General features: G+C 54.1%; 1 protein-coding gene across 4 annotated transcripts in view; it reads right to left on the bottom strand.

The window, feature by feature from the left end:
- The window catches only part of AACS (acetoacetyl-CoA synthetase), a 52,034-nt gene that overhangs the window by 23,960 nt on the left and 7,289 nt on the right, over positions 1-20,785 (bottom strand). For all 4 annotated transcript variants that reach the window (XM_007189644.3, XM_057526131.1, XM_057526133.1 and 1 more), the window contains 5 exons: positions 20,261-20,374; positions 15,592-15,689; positions 7,290-7,404; positions 7,020-7,101; positions 3,197-3,344 (listed from right to left, as the gene is read on the bottom strand). In XM_007189644.3, the coding sequence (XP_007189706.2) occupies positions 3,197-3,344; positions 7,020-7,101; positions 7,290-7,404; positions 15,592-15,689; positions 20,261-20,374 (557 nt within the window). The remainder of the gene's footprint in view (positions 1-3,196; positions 3,345-7,019; positions 7,102-7,289; positions 7,405-15,591; positions 15,690-20,260; positions 20,375-20,785) is intronic.

Here is a 20,785-nt window from a genome sequence, read left to right as displayed (position 1 = left end):
GCGTCAATAGCACGTCCCTTCATTTCTAAATATTTATGGCAAGTCTGAATGCTTTCCCTGAGCGTCAGGAAGTAGAAGCAGCGTGGCTTCTGGATCTCAAGCAAGAAGAGTAATTTAAAAGAAGGAAGAGGGAAGCTGTTTTCTGGGCTCTTTTGTGGGCCTAGAAAACACAAACCAGCAAACGAGGATCACAACCTCCCAACCCAACCCTGCCCCTGCTGCCAGCCCCAGGGGCGCTATCGGCGGTCCCACCGTGCTGTTTTCATGTTTCCTCTCGAGATAACTCTTGAAAACAGGCAAGATGCTCAGTCACTTCTCTGGAGATGCAAGAGCCCAGTGAAGCCAGAATTAATATAATTTTTCCTGACTTTTCCATATTCTAAATATACCAAGCACGATGATTTTATGAGCAAACTACATTTTATCTAATACATTTTTATGTTCCACTCCTAAAAAGGGGACATTCACTAGGCAAAGAGCACTAAAAATAAAAGTACAGTTGGGCATTTCAGTTTTTCCTAAAATGTGCTGTTTTCCCACACACACCCCCCCAACGCCCTCGCCTGCAAGGTTTCTAAAAACACTCATCTCTGCGGCCGGATATCGGGCCTCCGACCAGGCACACCAGGGCTCCCCCTGCAGGCAAAGCACGAGGCCAGCAGGCACACCTCAGGCCCTGAACACGCCCGACTCAGTGTGATAAAACCGGACGGTGCGCGACAAGAACTCGCTCCTCCAGGGAGGCCGCTCGGCTCGGCCAGCGTTGCTCCCAGAAATCAAGCCTCTGGCCCCCAGTGTCCCCTCCCTCCCACTCCGTGGTTCCGGAGAAGTCACCCACTGCTTGTGAACAGGCTCGTGTGTATCTGGCAGTTATAATTCCCAACCTGCCATCGGATCTCCCCTGGATCCAAATCCAGGTAATGACAAAGTTGTGTTAACTCCTTTCCACGTTCTGATGAAAACACTGGGTAAAGAGCTGTATAAAGGCGTTAGAGTGATTCTACAGCAGGGGTTCAAACAGCTTCTAGATGCTCTAGCAGAGAACAGCTGTAAAAGCTAAATGAGCTGGAATAGGAGAAATTTTATATTTCATGTTCAAATACCGCCCCCTGGCCAAGCAATAGCTAGAAGGCTGTTTGGCAATGTGAGGTTTCTCCACTCAGATAAGCCTCGGGCCTCCACGAGGGGAGGAGGCTGAAACGAGGCCTTAGGGTGGGCGCGCGTCCACCGCGATGGGTGTCCTTACGAAGAGAGGAAGATTAGACCCCAAAGAGACGCCGGGAATGCGCGTGCAGAGAGGAAAGAGCACGTGAGGACACAGCGAGAAGGCAGCCCCTGCGAGCCGATGACAGAGGCTCCGAGGGAACCAGCCCTGCCCACACCCCAGTCTTGGACACCCAGCCTCCAGAGCCGCAAGGAAGTAAATCTTCGTTGTTTAAGACCCCCCAGCCCGTGCTATTTTGCTACGGCAGCCCGAGCTCACTGACACAGCAAGGTAAGTCCTCCCTCAGTTAACTGCACTTTATAACATAAACTGGCGGCTTTCAAACTTTTTGACCCCAACCCACGACAAGCCGGCACCTCCTCCCCTTACATGACAGTTTTGAGAAACCACACCAGCACCTCTTATGACCCTTGATGCGCTGATATTTTCTATTCTCACCTAACCTGTTTCCTTCTGTTTAAAATGCCGGCAGATGGCCAAAAAACACATGAAAAGATGTTCACCATCACTAATTAGAGAAATGCAAATCAAAACTACAACGAGGGGGGCTTCCCTGGTGGCGCAGTGGTTGAGAATCTGCCTGCCAATGCAGGGGACACGGGTTCGAGCCCTGGTCTGGGAAGATCCCACATGCCGCGGAGCAACTAGGCCCGTGAGCCACAATTACTGAGCCTGCGCGTCTGGAGCCTGTGCTCCGCAACAAGAGAGGCCGCGATAGTGAGAGGCCCGCGCATCGCGATGAAGAGTGGCCCCCGCTTGCCGCAACTGGAGAAAGCCCTCGCACAGAAACGAAGACCCAACACAGCCATAAATAAATAAATAAATAAATAAATAAAAATTTAAAAAAAAAAAAAAAAAACTACAACGAGGTATCACCTCACATGGTCATAATGGCGATCACCACAAAATCTACAAACAACAAATGCTGGACAGGGTGTGGAGAAAAGGGAACCCTCCTGCACTGTTGGTGGGAATGTAAATTGATACAGCCACTATGGAGAACAGTATGGACGTTCCTTAAAAAACTAAAAATAGAGCTACCATATGACCCAGCCATCCCACTCCTGGGCATATACCCTGAGAAAACCATAATTCAAAAAGACACATGCACCCCAATGTTCATTGCAGCACTATTTACAATAGCCAGGTCATGGAAGCAACCTAAATGCCCATCGATAGACGAATGGATAAAGAAGATGTGGTACATATATACAACAGAATATCACTAGGCCATAAAAAGAAATGAACTGGGTCATTAGTAGAGACGTGGATGGACCTAGAGACTGTCATACAGAGTGAAGTAAGGCACAAAGAGAAAAACAAATATCGTATATTAACGCATATATGTGGAATCTAGAAAAATAGTATAGATGATCTTGATCACAAAGCAGAAATAGAGACACAGACATAGAGAACAAATGTATGGACACCAAGGGGGAAAGGGGGGCGGGGGGTGGGAGGAATTGGGAGATTGGGACTGACACACACACACTATTGATACCATGTATAAAACAGATAACTGATGAGAACCTACTGTATAGCACAGGGAACTCTACTCAGTGCTCTGTGGTGACCTAAATGGGAAGGAAATCCAAAAGAGAGGGGATATATGTGTACATATAGCTGGTTCACTTTGCTGTACAGCAGAAACTAACACAACATTGTAAAGCAACTCTACTCCAAGAAAAATTAATTAAAAAATAAATAAATAAAATAAAATGCGGCAGGGCCCCTCTGTTGAACTCACAATACCCTGAGGGGTCATGGCGTGCGGCACGACTGTCACCGGCTCGCCCGGCGCTGTGGAGTCCCGGCACCCCGTGGCGACGGGGCCACGGCAGCTGGGCCAGCAGTCCCCCCACTGCCCGGCTCGAGGCCGGATCGCGGCGCAGCACCCCACCTGGAGAGCGGGGACGGGGTGCCGCCCTAGCCAGCAGGAAGCCCCCAGGCAGGGACGGGGTGCAGACCTACCCCGGCCGAGTGCACCATGCACTTGGGCGCTCCGGTCGTGCCCGACGAAAACATGATGAAGAGCGGATGGCTGAAGGGCAGCTGCTCGAACTCCAGCTGGGGGGCTTGCGCACCTTGCCCGGTGGCCAGGAAGTCCTCCAGGAACACGCTGTGGGCAAAAAGGCGCAGGAGACAAACGGTGAAGGTTCTAGAACGCCTGGTGGGGCGGGGGTGCGGAAATCTGTCGAGTCCTCCCGTTCGCCCCCCTCCACGTCTACCTGGGTGACAACCTACATTCCAGGGACCTGCCTTGTCTGGAAGCTTCCCAAGAGAGAAGGGAGAAGTCGGGGCTCATGGATTCATGCTAATTGAATACAAAGTAACTTGAGTGAAAGTTTCCGGTTGCTTTTTCTTTTTTTTTTTTTTTTTAACATTTATTTATTTATTTTGGGTGCTCTGGGTCTTAGTTGTGGCAGGCATGCGGGATCTAGTTCCCCGACCAGGAATCAAACCCGGGCCCCCTGCATTGGGAGCTCGGAGTCTTACCCACTGGACCACCAGGGAAGTCCCGAAAATTTCCGGTTGCTTTATTAGCACCGCTGATGGGGCCAAGGGCTGTCTCTCCAGAGAATCTAAGCGCTTTAATAAACACCGTGGAGAAGGATCCCTTGCAATTAACACACTGGCTGTTTGTATGCAGACTCCGCGGAGGGGGTCTGAAGCGACGCTCAAATCCTCGGAGCCCAGGCGCACCTCCTGTTTGCTACGAACTGTCTGATTAGCAGACGCCTGGTTTCCCCAGGTTCCCCAAAGGCAAGCTGGAGTCCAGGGAGTCTGAATTCTTCCCCTTCCCCCCAGGAGAAGGGAGGGGAGGAGGTGTCGGCTTGTAAGCTCTTCTGACACCTGAAGGGCACAGCCAGAAAGTGGTGCCAAGGTCCCAACTCGAGAGTTTCTGTGACAGAAAACCTGCGGGGCAATTGTTCTCACTATCTTCCTGTATCCTGAGGTTTACAATGGCCAGATGCAAATATCTGTCCAGGAACAAATAAAATTAAGCCCAGCTATCGGCTCCAGCCTAAACAGCCTGCCCCTACCCTGCCCCCAAAGCTGCCATAAAGCACCACTGCATGTCACCAAGAACCACCGAAGGGGCTGTTTTCTGAGCAGAAACAGGGTAGCGGAAGCCACGAAGCCACCCTGGGAGAGACGTGGTTTCTCTATTCTGAGATTGGCGGAAACATCGATTCCAAAACCCCGGCCCTGTTCTTCCACTGGTTTAGAAGGGAGAAGAAAGGGAAAAAATCGAAACTACCGTTTTGTCAAATGGAACTTTCTTTCAAGGAAGGGGGAGAAGTCAGCTAAACTTGGCCTGCAGCAAACTGCCAAGGAGAATTACTCTGAAATACAAACGAATGCACACGACAGTGAAGAAGTGTGCTGTCTCACATGGAAAGGCTCCCTTAAAGATGAGGATGTGGGACTTCCCTGGTGGTCCAGTGGGTAAGACTCCGCACTCCCAATGCAGGGGGCCTGCGTTCAATCCCTGGTCGGGGAACTAGATCCCGCATGCATGCCGCAACTGAAAGATCCCAAATGCCTCAACGAAGATCCCACACGCTGCATCTAAGACCCGGCGCAGCAAAAATAAATAAATACATAAAAATAAATCTTTAAACAAAGAAAAAAAAGATGAGGATGCCTCCTGGGGGAGGTGCGGCCATTTGAAACGGGCACCCCAAATAATTCTGAGCGGTAAACAAGCAGACCCTTCCTCTCCAGAGTGTCAGGAAGATTATTCACTGTGGAACCTTCCAGCCAATGAAAGACCCATTCCGCCTCCACCTCCCATCCAAATCCCATTTACACAAAGGGCCCAACTGAATCGGATGCTCCACACAGAGAAAAACGTTTTCTTTCCATCGGTCTATAAATCACAGTAAATAGCGATTACTTTTGTTGCTTCTTCTACAAAGGAAAAGCCCAAAGGGCAGGCCCCCCACAGAGGCGCAGACACGCTTTCGGTTTATCTGCGGCACCCAGCAATCAAAGGCTGGAGAGCGCTGGGGGCCTGCTTCCCGGGGGGACGGGGGCTGTGGAGCTCTCCGCACTGCCCGAAGTTAAACGAAGTGATTAATGTTACTTCTGGATGCTCTCACTTTCTATCAATCACCAATAAACACATTCAGAAAAATAAAAGCTGGGCCACCGCGGGGCCAGCAAACCGTCCTGTTTTCCTCCTGGCCTTTGCGCATACGGCCCCATCAATAAAACCAGGGGAGCTATATTCACGGCGGGGGTGTAATTTATCAAGGTCGGCAGGGTTCCCACAGTCTAGGGGACAGTCCAAGCCCCCGGGCCTGCCTGTAAGGACCTGCACATCCTGACCCGGAAGCTCCAGAGGACACAGCCCACTCTGGCCTGCAGCTGTCACCTGCCCACAATGACAGACGACGTTACTGAGAGCTAACTTCATGCACACTGCTAAGCCTGCGAGGAAGGTACTGTTATCCCCGTTTTACAGATGCGGAAAACAAGGGACAGAGAGATTGATCACTGGCCCAGGGCCACACAGCTGAGATCTGACCCGAGCAGTGTGGCTCGAGACCATGGCCTTAAGGGACCAGTCACTTTGCTGCAGCTCCCTTCAGCCTCTGGAACCCTGGTACTGCCGCTGTCCCCAGACCCTGCTCACCTCTCAAGGTCCCTCAGGTGTCACCTCCCCCAGGCCCCACAGAGAAGCAACCACGCCCTTCTCTCACCTCCTGGGCACTTCCTGTCCCCCAACTCAGTGAGCATGGCTGTGTCTACTGGGCCGAGTGGTCACAGCTCCCCCTTCCTGCAGGTGTGTCTTGTCCCCCCAGCTCGACTGGAAACTTGGGGGACAGCACATGAGCTTTAGCCCTCTCAGTGCCCCCCCAGAGGGCGCCTGCAGAGAACCACTGAGCCACACGTCCACCCCAGCTGCCTGAATAGCAAGGCCTCCCCCACCATGGCACACACAGGATCCCCACCCACGGCTCTGCCGCCGCTTCTCATGGGGCTTGAGGCCACTCAGAGACTCCTGCCTGCAGCCCAGACGCAAGGCTAAATGGACAGGTTTACCTGCACAGGTAAACACACCTGATCTCAGAACTCTCTCCTCTATGATGGCTTAAAGAGAGATGAAAGGTGTATAACAAGAACTTTGGGAAGAATCTCAACTTGGACCAAATCATAATCCATTTTCTTAACTTCTGTGCAGAATTAAGGTGCTCACCATTCTATTCCACGTCAAGGCCTGTGGTCTATTGGCTTATAAATGTCAGAAAAGCAAAGGAAGATGCCATCAGCAATGGCAACAAAAAATAGGTTTTAAAATGAAAAAAAAAAAAACATATTATGTATGTGTACACCTTTGTGTGGATGCATGTGTGTATATATACATGCATACAAAGATACATACATATGAACCACATACACAGAGGTGTACATATGTGTGTGCACATATGCACATCCACACACACATGCACCTGTGGATACACATTAGTCACCGTTCAGCACTGCTGTGGCCAATCCAGGGAGCCAGCCTGGCCCCATCCAAGCCCACCACTTCCAAGGGACACGAGACAGGAAGAGTTAGGATGCCTGGGACAGTCTCTGTTCTGCCACTAAGTTACCACGTGGCCCCAGGGGATTCCCCCTGGGGTCCTCGGGTCCCCACCTACAGAAGGACGATTTTTAACTAAGACATCTTGCACCTCTAAAACACTCCAACTCCAGGTGCAAAGATCCAGAGAACCTGCAGCCCGGTGGGACTCTGAGTGGGTTTCACATGCAACCAGTGACCAGCATGTGGCTGGCTTACCTATTTGGAATCTTGGAAATGTCTATCTTCTCTCTGGAGGAAACGTAAGGAATCACCACCACTTTTTTCAGGTCTGCGAGTCCTGAAAGCAGCGGGGAGGAGAAAACACAAGCTTACAGGACACAACATCCCTAGTCGCTCATCTTTTTCTTTTTTGCTGAAACGTAACACAACCTAGGACTGAGACTGCTCCGTTGTTGCAGGGCTCCTGGGACGCCCGGGGGGCTCTCACCCCTGCCCCCTGCCCCCTGCCCCCCGCCCCCCACGCACCTTTAACGACCTGCTGCAGCTTGTCTATGTGGTCGTGCTCTTTGCCATTGTACACGACGGCCTCCACGGAGAAGATGAGCTTTGGCTGAATCTGAGAAAACCGGTCCAGAACGCCCTAGAGTGGAAGGAAAGAGTCGTCATTGTTCATCCAAAAGGCAAAATCCTCCAGCAGCCAACGGGACGGCTGCATCTCCAGGGAAAGAAAAAGCAGCGTGTCCAGCGCTCTAGCCACGTCCCTGCGTCCCCGTCACCCAGGGGCCAAGAAAGACAGCCAAGCAAACGGGACATGCACCCGAGCCAGGACCGTCACTTCAAAGAAAGCATCGGTACAAAGAAACACCGGACGGACTTACAGACATACACTGAGCCTATCAAATGGGAAAACACAGGGTGAGTATTTGCACGACCACAGAGATCCCCCTTTCTACAGCAAGAGCCTCCCAACACTGCGCCTCTGGCATATGTAAGTGGAGACTCACCTTCCCAGAAGGCAGCTCTGCATGCCAAGTGGCGCCGTATTTAGGCCCTCCTTTCATCTTCAGTCCAAGAGGTGCCTGAATCCCCCGAACGATACTTCTTGCCAAGCAAATGCATGAACTCACAAATGTGTACACTCATAAACAAGCCCCAGGAGAAAAAGCAGGCTCTCCACGCCCAGCTGTCTGTCTGCACACATGGAATCACCGTCCCGCCAAGCACACCCCCTCTCCCTGAGAGAAGGCGCAGCCCCCGTGCACATGCGGAACTTGTTTCTGGAACTGCTGTGAACTGCCGCACGCCACCTCATGATGCACTGATACGACCTGCGTGTGACACCGAGGGCGACAGGTACAGGCCCTCTCGGATGGGCTCCCCTCCCGCTCCCCTCCCAGCCGGCCAGGTGCACACCGTGGTGGAGCCATTTCCATCCACAAGAACAGCACCCGGAAGGCATCGCCCAGATGGCGCTCCTGATCCCTCGGTCCAATGCAGCGGCTCAAGGTCAGTGCCTGGGCTGCTCCAAGGGCACCAGCAGTGATGCCAGAGCCCCCGTGTGAGGACCGGATGGGCAGGGTCTCCACCCTGGCTGCAGGTTACAGCCATCTGTGGCGTGACGACTAATTAAATTCATAAGGTAGCTAATTAACTGGCCTGGAGCGGGCCAGGCACCGCTTCTCAGAGCTCCCAGGAGTCAGCAAAGCACACGCCTAAGACAAGGGGAGGCCAGGGCCCCTCGGAGGGGTCCTGGCGACCACAGCATCACTCGGGGCCACCGACCTACTGAACTGGAAGGTCTGGGGGTGGCCCAGCAATCTGTGTTTTCACAAGCGCTTCGGGCGCGATTCTAATGCACAGTAAAATTTGAGACTCTCTGGGCTAAAGATTCAAGGACTGATTCTATTTTCAATGCCGTCGGATTTTCAAGACCAGAAGCTGAATTAACAGAGAAGAGCTGCGGGCGGAGAGGGGCAGGAAGCATTTGCGTATTCCATCTACTGTGCCAGGCAACCAAACAGAGTTCTTTCTCCTTGGAACCTATAATCTATCGGGGGGGGGGGGGGGGGGGGGAGTAGCAAAGCAATTATAAATGTTTTTGTTTCCAGTTTCTAATTGTTTTCAGTGAACTATACCCATGGTTTAGGTAGCCAGGAAAAGGAAAAGAAGGAAGGCAAGAAGGGAGGGAGGGAGGGAAGGAGGGAGGGAGGGGGGAAAGGAAGGAATTAAAGCCATAAGGAAAAATTAATGATGGACTTGATCAATAAAACCAAAATCTTTTTTGCAAAAAGATCAATAAAATAAGCCTCTTGACAAATCTGACCAAGAAGACAGATATTTCTAGCTAACACTTACACAGTACTTATTACATATCAGGCACTGTCCTAGGCAATTTACTGATATTCACTCACTTAATGCTCTGACATAGAATTATTATTCCCATATTCCAGATGGATAAACTGAGGCATACAACCATACAAAATCGAAAACCACACTTTACTACAGAAACAGGGAATAATAAATGACAAAGCACTATGTTCAATTTTGTTAATAAATTCATGAAAGCCAGATGAAATGGATGATTCCCGAAGATGATATAAATTTATCAAAAATGATTCAAGAAGCAGCAGAACACCTGAAGAGACAATAACCACGGGTGAAAAAGCAGTCAAAAGTCTACCCCCCCTTTTTTTTTCTGTTTTTATTGGCTGCGCTGTGTCTTCATTGCTGCGCGCAGGCTCTCTCTAGTTGTGGCGGGCAGGTTTCTCATTGTGGTGGCTTCTCTTGTTGCAGAGCACGGGCTCTAGGTGCTCGGGCTTCAGTAGTTGTGGCACGTGGGCTCAGTAGCTGTGGCTCGTGGGCTCTGGAGCGCAGGCTCAGTAGTTGTGGTGCACGGGCTTAGATGCTCCGCAGCATGGGGGATCTTCCCGGACCAGGGCTCGAACCCGTGTTCCCTGCACTGGCAGGCGGATTCCTAACCACTGCACCACCAGGGAAGTCCCCAAAGGTCACCTCTTAACACAGACACCAGGGAGGTACAGAACTGCAGGCAAGTGCCACCAAATCCTCACACACTAGGACATTCCTTTTCTATAAACCATTACAGAAGACAGAAAGAGACAGAGCACACAAGCCGAAAAAGAGATTAGACCAATGTAATTTACTACATTAACAGATTAAAGGAGAAAAATCTTTTGATTATCTTAAAAGCTTTCAATAAAATGCAACACGCTTTCCTCCCAAAAAGCTTTAATAAGCTGGAAACTTCCTCACTGACAAATGGTGTCTTGCAGAAATCTATGGCAAACACATCACTCTTGATGGTAAAGATAAGAGTCCTGGTGGGAATTCCCTGGAGGACCAGTGATTAAGGACTCTGTGTGCTTCCACTGCAGGGGGCACGGATTCGATCCCTGATCAGGAATTAAGATCCCGTATGCCGCAGTGCGGCCACAAAAAAAAAAAAAAAGAGTCCTGGTAAAGAACAGACACTAGCTTCCGTGCGCGGACTTCCACGCTCTCCTGGCGCCCCCGTCTAGCAAGGAGCCTGGAGCTGGCAGGAGGGAACCAAGCAGCGGACGATAGGAAGGGCTACGAAGAAAGCCGGTGAGACCCGCCAGGAGAACCATTAGGACCGGGTTCGGCAAGGTGGCCATGTACAAACTCCACACAGCAAAATAAACAGTATGCCTGGACCCCAGGATTCGAAGAGGGACAGAGAGTCCGCGCTTTAGCCGGGAGGAACGTTTCTGCCAGTAAAAACCCCTACATGCACTGGGCGCTCACCGCGCGCCTCTCCAGCTGGGGACGGGCACTCACACATCTGAGGTCAGGCCCCCAGGAGCGGGCGGGGCTGTGATCGCCCCCACATCCTTGGTGAGACAGGACCAGGGTAAGTCATTTGCCCAAAGCTTCACAACCTGCCGGTGGCAGAGCTGGAGCTACAGCCTGCTCGCTGTGCCACGGGGGCTGACGCTCTTAACCACAGCGCTGACTCCGCACAGGAAAGACTAGCCCTGGGGACAGGGAACCAAAGGGCGGCAGAAGAGAGCCAGGACTGGGGTCCCCGAACACCGAATCGGGAGGAGGACGCGAGAACCACGGCCAGCGCATCACAGGAAGACCCCGGAGAGCACCTCTGCCCAGGGGCATCAAGGCGAGCAGCCTCGGCAGCCAGTCGGGAGGGGGAGGCTGTTCCGATCAGAGGGCACCAAGAGAAGAGCCCCGGGCAAGGGGAGCTGGCCCAGGGAAGAGCAAGAATTTCTAGAAAGCCTGGAGCCAGGGAGGAGCTGGATGAGGCCAGACTGGAGAGCCCTGGAAGGCGGCAGAGATTTCTCCATGACACCCAGCGTCCCTGCTGGTGGGCTAGCCCACACAGGTGGGAGGACCAGACAGCAGTGACCTGGGGCTCAGACATCACAGAGGTGGCCCTTCCTCACAGAGAGAGAGAACAGACAGCAAAGACGACAAGTGTTTCACAACCAGAGGTCAGAACTTGGCACCATGGAAAGACTCTGGAGACCCCACGACACGGTGGCAGTGTTCCTGGTGGGTCAAGAGCCGGTCAGGAGCTCTGAGCGTCAGAAACCAGCTGCTGGCCTGCTCTGGTCCAGGAGAGGGCTGCTCAGTCGAGAACTGCTTTCATGTCACGATGAAATGAACACACCTGTAATTGTGCAGCTGCCCCAAATACGACGCTGAGCAACCAGTCAGGCCCTGAAACCAAGAGCCCAGCCGATGCGGGATCAAGTGGACGGCCACCCAGTGCGAGAAGAACAGCTGTCCTATTTATGTGCACAAATGCACACGTGTGCATGTGTACACACACACACGCGCGCGTGCAGCGACCTGAAAGTGCTCTGTGAGGGGGAGGGCTCCAGGCTGCCCTCTGAGATGTGTGGATATCAGAGGTTGGATTCCCCCTATGTCTCTAAAAAAGCCCCCCACTCAAAGGTAAACAGTGAAACACAGAAAAAACCAAACGTCAAAGCACACAGGACCTGGAGGTCTTGGTGAGGCTGGCAGGTTGGGGACCCAAAGAACAAGCAGCCCTGCACCTGGAGATGCCCACGAGCCCAATGCGGGCGGGAAGTCCAAGCAGATAGGGTGGGAGACGTGGGAGAGGTGGAGGAAGGGGCACGCGGTGAGGAGAGAGGCAGGGGCAGGGTAGACGCAGAGCCAAGGGGCTTCAAGAGAAGTGAGGAATGGTCCCCAGCATCCTCGAGCAAAGGCGGTGTCCCCACCCCTCCTTGGGGCAGCCTGAACAGACAGGCATACGGCCTGCCAACAGACGGGGTCCTTTCATCACCAGCCTGGCAAGGCGAGGGGAGGTCACCACCGCATTTGTGGGCAGGTGAATCCACGTGTATGGAGACCCCGCCCCCATACCTGTAAACTGCCTGGTAACCATCCCACACGCGTGCGCCACGGGGCTAGAACTTACTTCACAGTCAGTAATGATATGACCCCATTGTAAAAGAACCAAATAATTAAAATCAGGATTTGCAAGAGAGTGGCAATTTTCCCTTTATTATAGAGAAAATTCTTCAGTGATTTGCAGCAAACAATTCAAAGTAGGAAAAACATTCGTGTTTCACCGCAAATTTCAGAAACATACCCTTTACTGAAACCGGGAGACCATCTAAAGTATAAAATGGTGATGTCGGAAATTAAGAACATGAGCCTATTTCTTTTTTTTTCTTTTTGGCTGCGTGGCATGCAGGGTCTCAGTTCCCCGACCTGGTGTCGAATCCCTGCCCCCTGCAGTGGAAGTTCAGAGTCCCAACCACTGGACCGCCAGGGAAGTCCCAGGAGCCTCTTTTTAAAGCAGAGATTTGCAAACCACTGAAGAGGACCGTCCTGGGCCCCCGGGACCCCTCTGTCCCGCCCCAGGCCGCACCTCGTCATTAACTCTAGATGCTTCCCTGCAGATTTTAGCTACTGGAAAAGAACAGAAGACATCTGAGGCTCTGGAGTCATTGCTTTGTCCCAGGTCCTTAGCACACAGGTACCGGTGCCCACGTGAGCAAGCGCTGTGTCTCGTGACCCAGACCAGGCCTTCCCGGCCGGGAGGGCTCACCCTTGGGAGCTGGCAGGTGGTGCCAGCAGCCGGGGGCCCTGAAGTCACCAGGCTGATACATTAACCGTCATTCACTGCTCAACCATCACTCCAAAGGACCGTGCACATGGCTACCTGCCTCTGGCTCTACACCAGGGTCCCAGCAAAATGAGGACCGCTTCCCGGAACTCAGGGCAGAGCGAAGCATCTTAGCAGAACGGCGTTTGGCCCTGTCACTTTCTGACCGAATAGAGGGCTCTCCTGAGGCTCAGGCCATCACGCCCACAAAGATCTCCCGCAAGCACCTGTGCTGAAGGTCGTGGCCGGGGCGGAGCCAGACTGCCGTCTAGTGCGCATGCGCTTCCAGCGAGAGCCGCCACCCCGGAAAACACGAGCCAGCCTCAAACCAGGGAAGGAACGCCGGGTTGCCGCTCCAGAGCCACCCGCTGGCTGCATCCTCTGCACAGCAGGACCTGGGACCAAAGTCAGCCAGAGTGGCCCGCGGTGGTGACATTTGCACAAGACAGACCCACGAGGATGGGCGCAGGGTCAAGGCCAGCTGCTGCTACAGGCAAGCAGGAGGTGCCTGGGCCCCAGCCCGTCCCCTGAGCCTCCCGCCCTGCACCAGGTGGCTCAGACCCACCACCCGAGGCCAGCCCAGGAGCTCTGCTCGCTGTGAAGTCCTCGGGCAGGGGCTTCGTTCCGGCCCTAGAAGGCCACGCCCACGCCCCCACGCTGCACAATGCTTCTCCAACATCACACCTGCTTACAAGTTCCAATTCACTCGAAAACGCCCACTCCCTACTCACTAGGAACAGCTGACATTCACTGAGCTTGGGGGGTAGGTCGAGCGCTGTCCCAACCCTAGGTGGGTGTCAATGGTGCTGTCCTCACAAGCCCTCCTACGGTGTGTCCCCGAGGACACAGAGACAGGAAGCAGCAGAGGGGGATTCAAACCCAGGCAAGAGCCTGTCTGCTGGTAACCTCCTCGCCACATGCCTTCTCCAGCCCCGAGGCTCCTTCACCACTTCCCGGCAGCACAGCTCAAGGCCTGCTGAGGGATCCAAGGACAACAGTGCCCAGGGACGGGGTCCCAACCCTCCAGGACCCCCCACGAGGACGGCCTGGTCCCAAGCAGCTCACACGGCCTCACAGAGGGCCTTGGGGACCAAGAGGCCCCCTGGAGCTCCGGGCTCAGGTCAGTCCTGGCTGCCCTGGGTGGTCCGGGGTGGAGGCGATCTGCGAGAGGCCCAGCAAAGCCCCAGGAGGCACAACCATGGCCACCAGCAGTGAGGTCTGGGGTGACCACCCCCTCCCCGAACTCAGCGGGACCCAGTCCTCATCCCACGGGGCCAGGGCCGGCCTCAGCCAATCGCCTCACTGCTCCAGGCCTCTGTGTCGCAGAAGCATGTCTGTCCCTCCTCCGCACGGGGTGGGGGGAGATGAGAAATACCTTGAGAGACCTCCCTGGTGGTCCAGCAGTTAAGACTCCGCACTCCCAATGCAGGGGGCCCAGGTTCGATCCCTGGTCAGGGAACTAGATCCCGCATGCCGCAACTAAAAAGATCGCGCGTGCTACAACGAAGATCCCGCGTGCCGCAACTAAGACCCGGTGCAGCCAAATAAATAAACAAATATTTTAAAAAAAGCAAAGAAATACCTTGAAAACCTTTTCCAGAAGAGCAAGCCTCAAGGCAGAGGCTGAGTATCAAGCTCACACCCAAAATGCCCAGCCTGTGGACAAGGCACGTGGGCTGCAGAGCACGGAGCTGGAAGAGCGCTGTCCCCGCACCTGTGTCCTAAGTGTATCAATCCTCCCGCGTCAATCACAGGCCCACGCAGTCTACGCTCGTATCATGAGGCTCTCTCTTCCTGATGCCTCTGCTTTGCACGTGAGGATAAATAACTCACCCAGGGATGCACGGCCAGCAAAGCCAGGCCAGCCCTTAGCCCCTGGGCTGCACTGACCGGTGCCCAGCACAGGGCCCACGCCCAGAGCAGAGGAAGAACGGTCAGGGACGTGGATGCCCGGCATGTCCTCTAACGGGCCTGGCCTCGTGGCTCCTGAGGGTCCCTCATCCCCGAGGTTCTGCAGCCAGGAAAGGTCCCTGATCAGGAAGTGGGGGTCCCAGCAAGTCCCACTCTGCCGCTTCTTCCTTCCCTATGGTGGGGCTCTGTGTGTGCTTCCTGCCCCCACCTGGGCCACTCTGCAGCTGGCGCACCCTGGCCCCTGGTGCCCTGGGGGTCTACGGGCATAAAGAAGCCCGCCACCCTCCCGCACAGAGCACAAAGCTCAGCCTCAAAGTAAGAGATCAGAAATGGCAATTATGGAGCAAATTTTCCGTAAGCCAATCTTCCATGAGCAAATCTGCAGAGGATAAACATCAGAAAACCTCACGTGGTCATGAAGTCACAGGAGCCGTGACCGGGCATCTCCCGCTGGATACTCACAACACCGCCTGTCGGGTGTAACACACACTAACGCAGCCAATACACACGGCTGGGCGTGAGGAACATTGGAAAGGAAGGAAGGACCGTTTACTTTTAGACTTAAAGAGAGATTCAGCTACTTCTGGCTCCTTCTCTCCTGCTGATCTCCAGTCACCAGCCGGGGAGACGGGAGGCCATCGTGACACCGTTTCCTCCCAGCCTTGCCGGTCCTGCCCCACGGCTGCCCACACCCCGACCCAAGATGTCATGGGGAAATCACACGGAATGTTCCCCCGCGGGGGCCGCACACCCAGGGCACTTGAGGGGACCCCGACTCACGTTCACGCCGAAGTCTGGGGACGTGGAGCTCCAGATGGCGCCAATGCTCGTGGCCGCCAGCATGGCCTCCACGGCGTGCCCACTGTTGGGTAAATAACCTGTGGAGGGGATACAGGGAGAAAGCCTGGTTCAGGGTGTGAGGATGCCGCGGACTTCCACAAGCACCTCCCAGAGTCACGGTGGGAGTGGGGAGAGGGGCTGGCTGTGAGCGGCTCACAGAGCAGGGCCAGGCCCAACCCACCCGCCTTAACATCTCCTGCTCGGATGACCCAATCGCTGCCGCCAGCCTGACCACTTCCCGTCATCACCCCATCCAACGCATTCTGATCAGGGATCCCTGCACGATGCCGGCCTCTTCTGCTCCGCTCCGCCTCCCACTCTGGGCTCAGTCACAACAGCCTCCCTTCAGTTCTAAGCTCCCCCTGCCTCAGGGCCTTTGCACAAGCTGCCTGCGTTGCCTGGACACTTCCACCCACACCAGCCTTCCCTACTCATCCTTCAGCTCTGAAAGCAAATGGAACTCCCTCAGGGAAGCCTTCTCCAAGGCCACCCCATGAACTCAGGTCCCCTGGCCAGTCGCCCACAAAGCACACCGGATTTCTCCCTCACCAGATCTAGCATAATAATCACCTAAGTATAACCATCATAACTGGCAACTTCGTATCTGGTTCTCCCGTGAGGGCAGGGACGTTGCCTGTCTTGCTCCCCGCTTTACCAAATGCCTTTTGGTACACCCTGCCGATCAAGGTCCGCAGATATTGGTCTACTGGCCGGCTGGTGGGTGGATGTTTGGACGGAGGGAGGGAAGGAGAGGCTGCAGGGGAACGAAGACTGAGCAGAGCCGTCAAGACGTCTACAATCCTGCCAGGGACTCAGCCCTCCATCTAGTAGTAGGAAGCTGAGCTTTTTTTTTTTTTTTTTTTTTTTGGCCACACCACGCGGCCTGCGGGATCCTAATTTCCCGACCAGGGATCGAACCCAGGCCCCCTGCAGTGGAAGCGTGGAGTCTTAACCACTGGACCTCCAGGGAAGTCCTCTGGGCTTTTATGATAATAGAGGCAGAGACTCTTTATGGACGAGAAGACTACGATCAATTAAACAGATCGTCCTAAACGCTCCAGAGAAAAGGATCTGTGCACGAGGCACCAGGGAGAAGAAGGTCCAGGGCCTCCCCTGAGCACGGCTCCCGGGGTGACACAGAAGCCCTCTGGGCTCCAGCACCCCGAGGTGCCCGGGACAGCTCTCCCGCTGCCCTTTCTCCCATGGCTCTGACCTGCCTACTTGACCACAGTGGTGGGTACTTCGTTTCTTTGGGTTCACTGCATCTCCCCTGCTGGGTGTCCCATGGGGCAGGGGTCGTGCATTGCTCACTCGGCCCCCGGGCTCCGCCCAGCCCTGCCACGCAGCAGGCCCACTGACGGACGTCGGCTGCCGCCGAGAAGAGACTTGGCTGTGAGTGTACTGAGGTGCCCCCACGGTGCCGTCGCCCAGGCGGGGCGGGACTCACCACCCGGGGGCCGGGTGGCCTGCTGGCTGTGGGGCCTGACACGCAGCCAGCAGATGGCCGCTTCACAGACGAGGAACAGCGCCGTGAGCAGCTGTAACTACACCTTTGAAGGCCTCCAAGCATCTCCCCATTCAGTCCCCCTCTGCACTCTTCCCTAGCGCTCTCTTCTGGGAAACACAGTCCCCTGTCCTAGTAACTGTGATCAGGTCAAATTAGAATCCAAGATGTGACACTCAGGAAGGTGGTGTCACCAAGCACCAGCCTGATTCTGAGGAGTCAAGGGCAACGGAGCAGGCGTCCCCCAAGTAAGCACGGCCAAGCGGGGGCCCCAGTATAGCCTGTTCTCCGTTTCTCCTTCTCAAGAAACGTTTGCTTCAAAGGGAGATTTTTAAAAATGAAAATTGAAAAAAAAAAAAGAAAATTGGAGGGAAGAAAAATTACTGGAAGGTAGAAGAACCTTTTGAATTCCTTTTCTAGACAAATTAAATTGGACCAAGAAGAACCCAAGATATTGAGGTTTCAACCGCAAAAATGCCTGCTCTGACCCAGCACTCTCATGCATTCATCCAATAAACACTCATTATACACCTACTATGCGCCAGGTACCACGGACTGAGATGCAGCAGTGAAGAGAAGACAAAGCCCCATCCTCTGGTACTGGAGGACAGAAAGACATGCGCGCGCGCGCGCACACACACACACACACACACACACACACACACACACACAATCCTGTGACTTCAAGGAGGCAGTAAGGCGACAAAGGAAAATAAAGCGGGGTGCAGAGAGAGTGGTGATGGATTTTTCCACAGGACAGCACGGACGGCTTCTGAGCAGAGACCTCAATGAACCAGGGTAAACCCTTGGATCTGCAGGAGAACATTCCATCCAGGGCTGAGACAGGCGATAATGCGGCACGTCCCTTACACATCCTTTACTATTCGTTCCTCTCCAGTCAAGTAACACAGCGAGCGGTCGCTCCATGCCCAGCTCCATCATCGGAGAAGGAGACTCGGGGTCTGGCCCCTTCACGTGGTTTACACAGGGTAAGGCTGCCCTCTTTGCAAACACACGCCGAGCGCCCACTTGCAGTGAGTCCCCCGGGAGAGGCACGGTCACGCCAACAAGCCCGGTGGCTTCTCCTGCTGACACCCCAGCCTGCAGCCCTGTCCCATGGTCCCCGGAGGTGGGGAGGGCAGCCCAGCAGCCAGATCCCCAGGCCTCGTGGGTTTTAGAGCCAAACAAAGGAGACTGATACTCAAATAATCACAAAACCAAACAGATAACTACCAATGACGCACCCTTTGAAGAATGAGAACACGATGCCGACGGAGGGTCCAACAGGAGGGCCTAGCTCAGGGGCAACCAGGGGGCTTCCCTGAGTGAGGCCATCTGGGGACAGAGCTGGGGGCAGGTGGGGCGGAGGCCGGCTTCCCAACAAAGGCTCTGTCGGACACTCTTAGGAGGACAGGGGCCAGGAGGGGAGTGCGGAGGCGGGAAGGAAGCGAGCGCGCGGGGCCGCCGACCCGGCTCCAGGTTCTTGTTCCCAACCTAGAGGCAGCGGGGGTCAGCGAGCCTCCAAGCAGGGGACGGACACCAGCGATGCCACTGGGGTTGGTGCCACGAGTGAAGTCGTGTGGCCAGGGGACAGAGAAGCCCTCTTCTTTGGTTTAAGAATAAGATCTGATGCCTGATCCCGGAAGGAGCAATTTAAACTCTGACCCCAGCACTGCAGCAAAAAGCACACAGAACCCCAGCCGGACCCAGACTGGGAACCGCCCCTGGACACATCCGTCATTGTCACCAGCCCCTCCCGGGGTGCGTGTGGATGGGCAGGGGCAAGAAAGCCCACCTAACTTCTCTGCCCACGAGAGACTCTGCATAACAAGCCTCTCAGCCTCTCTGCTGCCCAGTTTAAAGATGCCGAAACTCGAGGTCCAGGGAGGAGAAAGTCCTCATCCAAACCCACAGGCCCAAAGGCAGCGCCAGGCACCGAGGGAAGGTCTCCTGGCTCCAGGGAGCGGATGCTGCTAAACAAATTCTCACCAGGAAGAACTACGTGGGAGAAGCCGCGCTGAGCGAGGAGGCCCAGGCGGGGACCCCAAGGAACAGCGCGGCCTAGCGCCACCAGCCAGGCACCAGGAAACGTGGGCCCAGGCGCACGCTGCCATATCGCGGCACCAAATAATTACAATCCATCGTTCAACAGATGTGTGATGAAGCGTCCTGGCTGTCAGATTTCACGCCTCACTAACTCTCAGGGAATTTCCTGGCAGTCGAGTGGTTAGGGCTCTGCGCTCTCACTGCCGAGGGCCCGGGTTCAATCCCTGGTCGGGGAACTAAGATCCCACAAGTGGCTCGGCCAAAAAAAAGTAACTCTCTATTTATTATCTCCAGAGGCTGAGTATATCCACATACTTTCAGTTAACGACCTTATGAACTGAAATTGTCTATAGTGTTTAAATCAACACCTGTTTTTTTAATAAAATCCTTTCCAAATTAAAAAAAAAAAATGGTTAGTTTACTTTTCTCTTCTGGGCCTCGGTTTTTCATCTGGGAAACAAGCAGGCTGGCGGCACCTGCCCTGGCGTCTGTGGGTCAGAGGACATCAGTCTAGTGAGTCTCTCCACCGATAAAACTCCCTCTGCTGGGTTTTGGGGATTAGGAATCAGTCTACAATCGTGTCAGCACAGACGGCGAAAATCACAGAATGGAAACCAGCCCTCAGGAATGCCTCAGGAAAGCATCAAGTTGGAGGTGGGCAGGCCCAGAAACTGCAGCAGCTTTTCCCGACCTTGGAAGGGGTCCTGGCTCTGTCATCAAGGACCTGATGAACTTTCTGGTTTGTGTTTAGTTTAAGGTCCACATTTCATTAAAAAAAAATAATAAATAATGCATTAAAAAATTATTATTAATAATAATAGTAGACGTCTGTGAGCACTGGCTCAGGAGGACATGCCCACGTGGAGGCCGGGAGCCGGGGACCCTCACAGCCCAGCTCACTGTGGCTGGGCCGCCCTTGCAACGATCGTCCCTCTTCGTCTGGTTTGTGCCGCACGTGTACACACGCGAAGCCGTGTGCGTGCAATCTGACCCGACGCCACCTCCTTCCTTCCAAGCCACCCCCCTGCCCCCACTGTGACAGGCGCCAGAAGTACCCACCGATGACCCGGTCTCCTCTCCTCACGCCCATCTTCCTCATCGCCGCGGCGTACAAAGCCACCTGTCGCCGCAGCTCTTCAAAACTCACCTTCTTGATCTCCTCCCTGCCTTCCCCTGGGAAGAGAAAAAGGACAGGTCATCCTCGGACCATCCTAAAAAGAGAGGTTCTGAGTCACAGACACGGATGAAAACTCACACCTGTTCAAACACAGGTTAGAGATACGCGCCCGGGAGACGCTACACAGGTGCAGGGGCCGCAAACCAGATGCAGGTTTACCCGACGTTCCAGAAAAGAAAGGCTTGGGAAAGGGCGTCCTTGAGACACACGCCCAGAATTTGCCATTTAAAGATTCTTTTTTTACTACTGGGAATGTTTTTATTAAGTGAAGAATCCTTTGATTTGGTTGTGATTTTTTTAATATAATTTTCCAAGGGCTGGGGGAGGAGGAGGGGAAATCAGTGTTTAGTGGAAAAGTTCCACTAAACACTTTGGAAAGTTGTTTCAGTGAAAAGGTTCCAGGGATC

The sequence above is a fragment of the Balaenoptera acutorostrata genome, chromosome 13, assembly GCF_949987535.1.
Source record: "Balaenoptera acutorostrata chromosome 13, mBalAcu1.1, whole genome shotgun sequence".
Lineage (NCBI taxonomy): Eukaryota > Metazoa > Chordata > Mammalia > Artiodactyla > Balaenopteridae > Balaenoptera > Balaenoptera acutorostrata.
This window is presented reverse-complemented; position numbering and strand designations above follow the sequence as displayed.